General features: G+C 36.5%; 1 protein-coding gene across 1 annotated transcript in view; it reads left to right on the top strand.

The window, feature by feature from the left end:
- The window catches only part of LOC148946695 (uncharacterized), a 95860-nt gene extending 90367 nt beyond the window's left edge, over positions 1–5493 (top strand). Inside the window, exons 7-8 of the mRNA XM_089096395.1 lie at positions 3795–3938; positions 4864–5493. Coding sequence (XP_088952521.1) covers positions 3795–3938; positions 4864–5364 — 645 coding nt within the window. The 3' untranslated portion in view covers positions 5365–5493. The remainder of the gene's footprint in view (positions 1–3794; positions 3939–4863) is intronic.
- Positions 5494–11246: the final 5753 nt, after the last annotated feature.

Below are 11246 nucleotides of genomic sequence, written 5' to 3'. Positions count from 1 at the left end.
ACTCCTTACTTTCATTAAAAAAAACAACTTTTTTAAAATTTAATTTCTGAACATTTTTTTAAATAATGCTGGGAAATCCGGCGGCCCTCTTCATAGAAATGTCCCTTCCTCCATGACAATATCCTCCATGGAAAGATCATTCAACGTAGCTTCCTTCTCTAACCCCCCTTCCAACCAGAAGAAATACCTCCAGAAAACGTCTGCATACTTCCAATTAACAAATACTATATGTAAACAATGGGCAAAGTTCATAGCTTGGAGCCCTTCCCCCGGGGACTGTGGGGGATTAAGTAATCCTCAAAGACATATTTATTAGGTTTTCGACTATACTGAGTTAGGTTTTCGACTATGCTAAATTGGAGGCCTAGTTGCCCTCCAATTTTTTTGGTCATTTAAAAAGGGCACTAGAACTTTTAATTTCCGTTCGAATGAGCCCTCTCGTGATATTTTATGACCACTGGATCGATACGATCCCCCTGGAAAAAAAAAATGAACACGCATCCGTGATCTTTCTTCTGGCAAAAAATGCAAAATTCCACATTTTTGCAGGTAGGAGCTTGAAACCTCTACAGTAGTATTCTCAGATGCGCTGAATATTATGGTTTGATTTTCATTAAGATTCTATCACTTTTAGGGGGAGTCCCCCCCCCCTTTTTCGAAAATAAGGCAAAAATTTTCAGGCTCGTAACTTTTTATGGGTAAGACTAAACCAGATGAAACTTTAATAACTGAAATCAGCATAAAATCAGATTTGTTTTTTATTTATCCACTGGTATATTCCGTGTGTGAAGATTGAAGAAGAAATAATGCTGGGAAATCCGGCGGCCCCCTACATAGAAATGTCCCTTCCCCCATGACAATACTCTCCATGGAAAGATCCTCCCACATAGCCTCCTCCTCCGACCCTCCTCCCCACCAGAAGAAATCCTTCCTGAAAACGTCTGCATACTTCCAAGCAACAAATACTACATGTAAACAACGGGCAAAGTTCATAGCTTGGAGACCTTCCCCCGGGGACTGTGGGGGATTAAGTCATCCTCAAAGACATATTTATTAGGTTTTCGACTATACTGAGTTAGGTTTTCGACTATGCTAAATTGGAGGCCTAGTTGCCCTCCAATTTTTTTGGTCATTTAAAAAGGGCACTAGAACTTTTAATTTCCGTTCGAATGTGCCCTCTCGTGATATTTTATGACCACTGGATCGATACGATCACCCCTGGAAAAAAACAAACAAATAAACACGCATCCGTGATCTTTCTTCTGGCAAAAAAGGCAAAATTCCGCATTTTTGCAGTTAGGAGATTAAAACCTCTACAGTAGGATTCTCTGATGCGCTGAATATGATGGTTTGATTTTCATTAAGATTCTATCACTTTTAGGGGGAATCCCCCCCTTTTTCGAAAATAAGGCAAATATTTTCAGGCTCGTAACTTTTGATGGGTAAGACTAAACCTGATGAAACTTTAATAACTGAAATCAGCATAAAATCCGATTTGTTTTTTTTTATCCACTGGTATATTCCGTTTTTTAGAGTTTTGGTTACTATTGAGCCGGGTTGCCCCTTACTTACAGTTTTTTTACCACGAACTGTTTGAACAAGCAGTGACAAACAAGGTCAAACTTGCTTCGTACGGAGTATTTATCAATCACAAAGCTTGCAAGATTTCTTTGCTTTGAGTCCGTGGATATTTTCCAAAAATTTTCTTTAGATAAGTCAGCTATCAATATTTGAAATAAATTCTTTTATCCAAATGCCGTCAAAAAACAAAAATGTTTTTTTTTTCTTCTGCTAGCCGGAAAATTTGAAATCTTTAAGACTACAAAATAAAGCGTTGGTGATTGGTCGCGATATGTTCTATAACTATTCAAGGACCTTTACGACGTATAGGTCCTTGTACCTATGCGTACCTAATGTACCCTTGTACCTAATACGATTATAGTGTCCATATCCGTGCTTTTCAGCAGATGCTAGTGAGTTTTATGCTACGGCTGCCCAAGATTTTCATTTTTAGTTTTAAGAATTTCAGTCTTTTTAATCAATGTTTTAGTTTATCCTTTTTAATTTTTGGTAAATATTGTAATCAATTTTCGCCTTCAAAATTTTAATATGCATTTCGTAACTATTCAAGAACCTTTGAAGACAGTTAACTATTCAAGACTAGCGGTTTTCAATCCTAACCCTTCAACATGAGACTACGTCTTCCTTTCCTTCATTGGAGCTAATCGCTATATAGCTTGCTGCAACCAAGTGTTGACCTCAAGATTTGTGCAAGATTTGACCTTAATCTAAACCTTGGAAACCAATCAAATCCGTGAGAATAGCAGTTCATGTGAAATCTCCCAGACAGTCTTATGTGCAGAGCTTAGCATGTTGCCGGAAAAAAAGTTTCAACTGAACCTGTGCAGATGATTGACTGAAAAAAGGGACACGTGGGAAGGAGAGGCATTTTTTTGTAGAAAAGTTTAGACTAACATGTCATCATAGCATGGGCGCCAATTGGGACGAGAGAGAGACTTCGTTATTTCACCCTAGATTTTGGAAAATAATTTTTGTTTATTTCCATTGCAAAAAATGCCCCTCACCTTTGATTTTAAAATTACCCTTTTTATATTTCAATTGAAAAAATAATCAAAGAAAAAATAAATTGTCCCCTCCCCCTATATTCCAAAATAGATTTTTGTTGTATCTTTATTTTTTAAATAAAAAATATAGCCCCTCCCCCCTTCATTCTTGTCAATTGGCACCCCCTAAATCAAACAGTTCGAGGTAACGAACTGTAAGTAAGGAGCGATGCGGCTCAATAGTAACTCAAACTGTAAAAAACGGAATTTTGATATCAATAGATATGTCAAAAGAATGGGCTTATTGTTTTGATTCCCAATATATAATATATTTATTAAGTTTAATGTTACGAATCAAAAGCTACGAGCCTACGAGCCTGAGAAAATTTGTCTCATTTTTAAAAAAGGGAGAAACACCCCTTAAATGTCAAGGAATCTTAATGAAAATCAAACTATCAGATTTATCGTATCTGAGAACCCTGATGTAGAAGTTTTAAGCTTCCATCTGCAAAAATTCGGAATTTTGTGTTTTTTGCCAGAAGAAAGATCACGGATGTGCATTTATTTTTTTTTTTTTTCAGGATGATTGCATTGGACCAATAGTCCTAGAATATCGAAGAAGGGCTCATTCGAACGGAAATTAAAAGTCCTAGTGCCCTTTTTAAGTGACCAAAAGATTGTCAAACAGTTCGTCGTGACGAACTGTAAGTAAGCAGCGATGCGGATCAATAGTGACCGAAACTGTACAAATCAGAAATTGAAGCTGTGACAAAGAGGCAATCTTTAGCGTAAAGAGCGGGACAGCCCTTTTCATATAATAGTTTCTGTTCCTTTTAAATTTTGATGTCGCTCCTTACTTTCAGTTAAAAAACCTTGTAATCACAAAAAAGGTATTTTTCAAAATCTAGGAGGAGTGGTAAAAAATTTGGGGGCACTAGCCCCCTCCAATTGACGCCAATGGTTGAACAAAGAAGTTTCAGAGGCTTCTGATGGCTCAGTTTCGGGTTTCAAGGCAAATTTTTCAAATTTTTTCTGCTCGAGACTACGCTAAAAAAAAAAAGTAAAGCATAGAACAACAAGAGAATCGAAAACGGTGAAAATAGCACTCGGGACTAGTTTCTGGGAATGGCCCAAAACATTTTTTTGTGCCAATATTTGCCAACATATTTTACAAGATGTAGTAATATTATATTTAGTTTACCAATATATGTTGTTTGTTTTTTTTTCTAGAAAAAGACAATGAACTTCTTAGCAAAGGCATCAAAGGATTTAATAATGATAATGGTGATTGGGATACTGTTAGTGCTGGGAATTTGTGGAGCATGCTTATATAATTGCTTTAGCAAATTACGACAAGATCACCGAACATACAAGGTAATCTTTTTTTGTTACTTAAATTTCTTTTATATAGAATCAAAGATTGAAATAGTTAGATTACGCTAATTTAGGTTGAGGTGATATAGCTTAAAATCAGTAGCAGTTCTAGCATGGGCAGAGGGGGGAGGGTATATGCCCCCCCAGTTCTTCTGACATTAAATTCCTTTTATTTTATATTTTTACACTCCTATTAAGGTACTTAATGGACCAAACAACTGTTGCAATTGTAATATCTGTATACCTGCCCCCCCCCCCAAGGTTTATAAGACTTAAAACCGTTACTGCTCAAAATGTCTTGTTCTGGTTATCTTCTTATTATTTCCGCACTTGATTTTCAGCCGTACTCACTTTTAGCAGTCACGATAATAGAAATGCCAACACAGAAGGAAGGTTTTTTCTTTGGGGGGGGGGGGTAAATGAATAAACCAGTAATTAGGGCCACTTGGGGTATGAACAGAAAAATAGGTTTAACGCATTTTTTTGTTATGAGTTTTGTGGTGTTTTAGGAAGTGTGTTGTAATTTTTTTTCCTTATTTTAGTGCATTATGCCACCTACTCAGACTTGGGGCGGCCTTGTTGGGGTGTCCGTTAAACTGTAGTTGATGTTCGTTAGTTATAATAAATTTCTCTCATTCTAAAAAAGAGGGAAAGGGGAGTAATTTATCAATATTGATATGGTACTGCCACCGCTATCAGTTGATGTGACCTAAAATAGAAAGTCTGGTTAGGATAAACTGTATAGGGTTAGTTTTGATTAAAGTAAGGCATATTAGTCATTAACGTCTTGTATTAGGAATAATGTTATAAAAAAACTACATATTTTTGATATGCCTAGTACTGAAAGATACGTTGATAAATCTCATGGTAGCTGCGAGCAAAAGGTTCACAGATTTGTAATTACTTTTTCGATTCATTTTTGCAGGCTCGACGCTCTCGATCCCGAGAAGATCGACTGGATGAAACAGCCAGGTCAATTCTCGAGGGGTCAAGAACAAATTTACAATCAATACAAAGGGATAGATATAATGGACAAAAAGTAAATGGACACCCTCCATCTGAAACTGGTGCAGCAAATGGTGAGATAACATATATAGCTGCTGAAGTTGACTACGATGATGAAAGTGATGCCCATGTTGAAATGGTTGATTGTGAAGTTCAAACACGTGATTCACTTTTTCGTGAAAGTGGTCGAACTAGTAACTCTTCAGATTCGCATAAGCCTGGCTGGATGCCAACCTTTATGCGTAGTACAGAGCCACCTCGAAGTGGTTGGACAGCTACTCCTTTACGCAGTGCCCTCTTCCCTTTACAAAGGTCACCTCTGACTAGATATGATCATCCAAGAGATGACTTTAGATCAGAGGCAGTAATTGAAATGGCAGAACAAAGTAAAGGGAGAGCAGACGTTTTAGCTAAAATGTGAAAAAAGATTGGACTTCTTTTGCTCAATTATTTACAGACAACATCCAAGTGCCTTATTGTTCTAGTCATAATTGTTATTTAGTTGTAGATTTCCTTTTTATTTTATCAATGTTTCGTTTGATTAGACCATATTCTTTTTTTTCCCTGTTTATACTTTAAAATAATTCTTGTTTCCATAGTATAACGTTTTGGGATTTATCTTATTTTTTGTCAAATTATGGGTGTTCCAAATTTCCTAAATTCATTTGAGCTCATATTTGACAGATGAGTAGAAAATTAAAATTGCAGCAAATGTGCCAATGCTATTTACTAAAACATCACCAAGGAATGTCGAGAGCCAAGATGATTCCTTTAGCCTATTTCCTCCTTTTTTAAATAATACGGTACCAATGCAGATGACTATGATAGGTCACAGCAGTGGTCTCGGGTAGTAAAGGGCTCGGCACACGTAGCTGATTTCGGGAACCGATTTCAGCATCAGCGGACAAACGATAGCGGTAAACAAATTTGTTGAAAGTAAGTTTTCTTGGGCGCTATTTTCAAAACAAAGAACCATGGATAAATACTGTCAATTGTAGTCTTCTAATAGCTGCGAGATTGATCTCAGCTTAATTGTCAGCTCATGAGTGGGATCTTTCCCCACATATAGATCGGGATGACTACTTATGCGTATCCTTATTTTTTTTTTTTTGTGATGATCATGATGGAAATCGGCGCTAATTTTGTAAATCGGCGCCGAAAACTAGAAAATTTTTCAAGCTCAAATCGATGCCGATTTCTTATAAAATCGGCGCAGATTTGGAAATCAGTTCCCGAAACCAAAATTTGAAATAAAAGACAAACGATTTTGCACTAGCCCCTATGAGGTTTGGGCCTGGCAATTTTAACCTGCTTCCCGACGCTACCTTATGAGAAAAATGTAATATAAGGATGATATGACAATAGGTAAACACATTCAGATTTTAAAAAACACTTTTTTCCAGATTAGATCAAAATGGAGCATTTCTGTTAAGGTTTGCGTTTTCATTTTTTTTTTTGGGGGGGGGTGCTTTTTTAGAAGACAATCAATTACAATGTCTGATTTTCTTGATCTATGGAATTAACAAACTTACGTTTTGTGAGAACAAGGGCCATTGAACAGTTCAAAGATCAAAACGATTATTTTCACTTTTACCATTTAAGATTTTAGCGTCACACCACCTTACTGATTCTCGGCTTTATATATCCGCAATATACTCGATAATAACAAATTTATCTCCCAAAATGACCAAAACTTTTGCATAAGGACAGATATCTTGCTTTTATTCACATGTCAAGTATATGGCCAAATGTCGCATGATTTTAGCAATGAACTAGAAACGTTTCTAAACGTAAATCACAAACCCCTTAAATACAACGAAGATTTTGATTGACAAATTTGCGATCGCAAGTCACGTGTCACAAATAGAGTCAAAGTGAAGCCAGGGTTGCCACCAGACGTAACATAAAACGTAGTTTTATTTAAAACGTACCAAAAATGGTACGAACGTAACCTCGGTGGTAACCCTGAGTGAAGCTAGTAACCAAATACTGACAATCAAAAAGATACGAAGATCGCTGAGTATTTATTGTACTTCTCGGGAGGGTGTAAAGAAAGAGGCTTTGAATAGATTGAAATGGAAGAGGAGCGTGCGTAGCAGTGTTGTTCTCAAACGGCTTGGTGCTGCTTAGTAGTATTAGTCGTGCATGGTAATGAAAAGCAAGCAAAACATGACCCTTGTCCACAGTAAACGGATTGAACAATTTGAACAACGATTGTAAAGATACGGTTTTACCTGAGACGGTTGATTTGCTACGTTCTTCTCTAGATTGCCCATTCCCCTCCCCTAACTGAGCTCAATCAAATAAACAGACTGAACTTTTTGAAAGATTAAAATAGTAAGTTGCCAACAAAACTGATTTATCTATAACTGTTAGACTGTAGATTTCTAGCGACGAAAAGATCAATCGAGTTGATGCAACTTTTACACGTAAATTTTGTGTGTGGAGAAGCCCCTCTTCCAAATTCCCCTTCAACACTGAAACTTTCAACTTGATGCCCCAATCGGTTCTTGAGACATTGCAGACAAGTCGTTTTGGTAACCTGCCAAAACATTGTGTCCTTTGATCTACCTCGACATTTAAATACGCCGAGGGTACTTGTCAGTTATACTGCCTATGTATATAGAAGCTAAGTAGAACCGGTTTCTTCGTTAACTACTTTCAGCTTAGCGTGAGACGAGACAAGACAATTAACAGATTAGATAAGAAATATACAATTTGGGCTATATATTCGCACATTGGGGGGCGGGGGAGGGAAGTATTTGGACAGTGTGAGGTTAAAAAACAATTCTTACTTCATAATATGCAGAATAATTGTACCTAACATATTATGCATGCAGACACGCTATACTTCACCCCCCCCCCCCCCGCCCTTATATATAGCCCAAATTTGTTTCTAAAGTATGATATCATATTTTGTGGTATTTCATTAGAAATGAGCGTCAGAGAAACAGGTTGTACTAGCTTCTATATACATAGGCGCTATAACAGACAAGTACCACAGTACCACAAGTACCACACCGAGATTTTCAGTAGGAGCCCCCAGAACCAATAGTTTCTGGTGGAACAGAACATTTTTTTTTTCCATCAACCTTTGCATGAATTTTTTTTTCGCCTAGACTTGAAGTCACTTTGCCCCGTATTCCCCCTTCTTCTTCCGATGTAAGTTTCAACTTCAAACCCTAATGCGGGGCTCCCAGGGCGCCAATAAAGTTAAAAAAGCTTATCATGAAAGTACGAACCATAAAGTTTGCCCAAGTCACACAAGCATTTCATCTTTTTGACTTAACAGCAGTTTTTCATAGAGAGCAACTGAAATACTCAGACATGGAGTTGAGAAAACCATCTTTTTAAACATTTTTTCTTTTTAATAATAAATGAAAATATTTTTTTCTTTTACCAAGCTAAATATTTAAACAAGTATACACGATTATATTTGTAGAAACTAATTTGTATGTTGTTTATTTGAAACTTTCCATCCGTCTTCTGCTATTGGTTGAACTTTGCGGACTTTCTTGAAAAAGTTAAATAAAGTTTAACTTCTTCCCGACTGCAATAAAGTCAACAAAGTTATGCGAGGAAAACTGTATATTAACTTTATTGACGCCGTGGGAGCCCCGCATAAGCCGTTCCTGAGATACTGCAGATATGCTATTTTAATACTTAAATACACTAGTGTCTTTTAATTTACATCTCCCTCCTCCTCTAAGTCAAAACTTGAGGTCCACATTGAAACGAATCGACAAAAGTTATAGTTTTGAAAAATCTGAAAATTGTAAGTACCTAAACAGTAAGTCATACATTATTGTACACTTAGCAAAAAGACTGACCCATTTACAAGTTCAAGTTCGTATTTCTATTTTTAACATTCGCAAATAAATAAATAAAACACAAGAGTTTCGCGCTAGAGAAAAATCTTCGAGGGTTTGCGGTCACAAGAAAGTCCAAGCAAATAATAATGAATAAATTAAAATAAAAAAGAAAAACAATAATAAAAAACCAGTCTCTACCAATGAATACTTAACTCCCCATCCCCCTACCTGCCCTCAAAACCCTACCTTACCCCCTGATCATCTTTACTTTCCAGGCCCACCCTTCCTCCCTAACCATCCTACCATCCATAATAAAATTCAGGAAATATATTGACAATAAAAATTCAGCACATGATAATAGCAGTTTTAAAAATGTTGCCATTGTAAAATGTATTATGGCAATACTAGGGTTCTCAGCCCTGTATAACTGACTCTCTCACTCCTCCTCGTGCGAAGTCCACAGTGTAGACATGTTGGCATGTGGATTAACTTTAAAACAGCAGAGAGATTCATTCAAATGATAAATTGGTTTGGTAAACTAAGTAAGGTTAATTAAAAAATAGTTTCAGCATATACTTAAAATCTGGTGATATTAAGGATCTTGAAGGTATTAGAAAGGCAGCACACTATTCACTTCACGATAAAATTGAAAAAGGAAAAGAACACATCCAGAAATGGTTTTTCTCAAGGGCTTTGGAATCGTTTGAACAGGGTCTAGATCCCAGATGTGGCTTGAGAGAAGAAAGAGTCAATGTTAACGAATTATCTACATAACACTTCGTGTAATGTAGTGGAAGGTCAACTCCTTAGTATTATCACGTTCGCCATTTAGATTCAAAGTCAATTACGCCCTTTGTCTTGCTGCTTGTATAAAATTGAATGAATCCCCCTTCCTTAGAGGCTAAATAGGCAATTTAGCTTTCGTTGAGGTATGTTCGAATTTTTTAAATAACAGTTTCTTAAGATCTTCGAACTCCTTCAACGATTCTTTCAAAAAGAAAGCAATTCCTTGGCTCGAATATGGGTGATTTGTCTTCCAGTGTCATCTTTAATGTCACAATTCCTATATTTAAGTTTCTTTAAAATGTTAATAAAAGTGACTTTGTCATTATACTCCGTGTAAACTAGAATTTGATAATTTAGCTGAAGTTGAGAATCCCACTGGTTCAATCATTTCAACCGTTGAAAAATGGTTGAAAAAACCGTTAAGAAAAGGTTACTTAAAAACCGTTTAGGAAAAAGTAATACTGTAAAAATCTCAGTACACCCACCCTGAAAATTCTTTCACAACAAAGGAAGATTTTACACTTCAGAGTTCATAACTACCACACTTAAAAAGATTTATTGTCAAAATTAATTACGGCTGGGATTTATTCTGCCACAATTAATTACGGCTGCGATTTATTCTGCCACAATTTAAAAAGATTGCTCTATTTTATTGGGAGATTACTAAGCAGAGGCATATGGTAGCCTATACCCAGCAAATCTCCGGAGGTTGCAAACTCGAACCCTAAAATGCAAATACTTACCTTCCTTGAAGCTATTTACAATAACGAAGATGATCTTCATTATTGTAAATAGTGTAGATTTTAGGTCTTCTTCCTCAATTGATCTATAATAGTTCTCAATACTCAATAGTTCTGCACAAAGCAATAAATAGAATAGAAAAAAGACGCTAACAATTCGCAGATACTTGTATATGCCCCAATTGTTTAGTTAGAATCTGTTATAAAGATTGTTTTTTATTTAAAAAGAATCTTAACCAGTCCCACGCCCACAGCCATAGCTCCCCCGTCGAAGACGTCGACTGCTTTGACTCCTTCTCAAGGAGCCTTTCAAGGGTAATTTTCGGCCTTCCTTGGTTGTTGAGACCAGAGGGAGCCCATTCCCACACATCATGTAGCAGTCTTCCTTCATCCATCCGCATCGTTTGACCCCAGTACATCAACCGGTGTCTTCGGATAATTTCAAGAGTGGAAGTATGGTTAGTAGCGCGGTATATTTCCTCGTTGATGATTCGCTCTGTCCAATGTCTGTTCAATACCGACCTTAGACAAAACAGTCTGTTTTTATAATTCAATAATTGTCCATCCATTAGGCAATTATACACAATTATCTGTGTACAATTTCCAGAATTTATTATATTACTTCCTATACTAGATTTAATTTTGGTCACTTTTCTTTGCTTCAATCTACATGTTGATCTAGCTTTTAGTCCAATCATTCTTCTGTATATAGTTTTATTCTGCATCAAGGTACTTAAATTTTCATTTCAACTACTACACTATATCAACTACACACTATATCGTAGCTGAAATTATGTCTTTCAATACTACTACTACTACTAACAACTCACTGCAGCACCAAACCACCTGAGGCCAACACAGCTACGCACGCTCCTCCTCCATCCCAATCTATATAAAACCTCCCTCTTTACACCCTCCCAGAAAGTACCGAATTTCCTTAAATATTTCCTTAGGACATCCTTCTA

This window comes from Artemia sp. Qi Xiang Cuo, chromosome 11 (genome assembly GCF_049724085.1).
Source record: "Artemia sp. Qi Xiang Cuo chromosome 11, ASM4972408v1, whole genome shotgun sequence".
Lineage (NCBI taxonomy): Eukaryota > Metazoa > Arthropoda > Branchiopoda > Anostraca > Artemiidae > Artemia > Artemia sp. Qi Xiang Cuo.
This window is presented reverse-complemented; position numbering and strand designations above follow the sequence as displayed.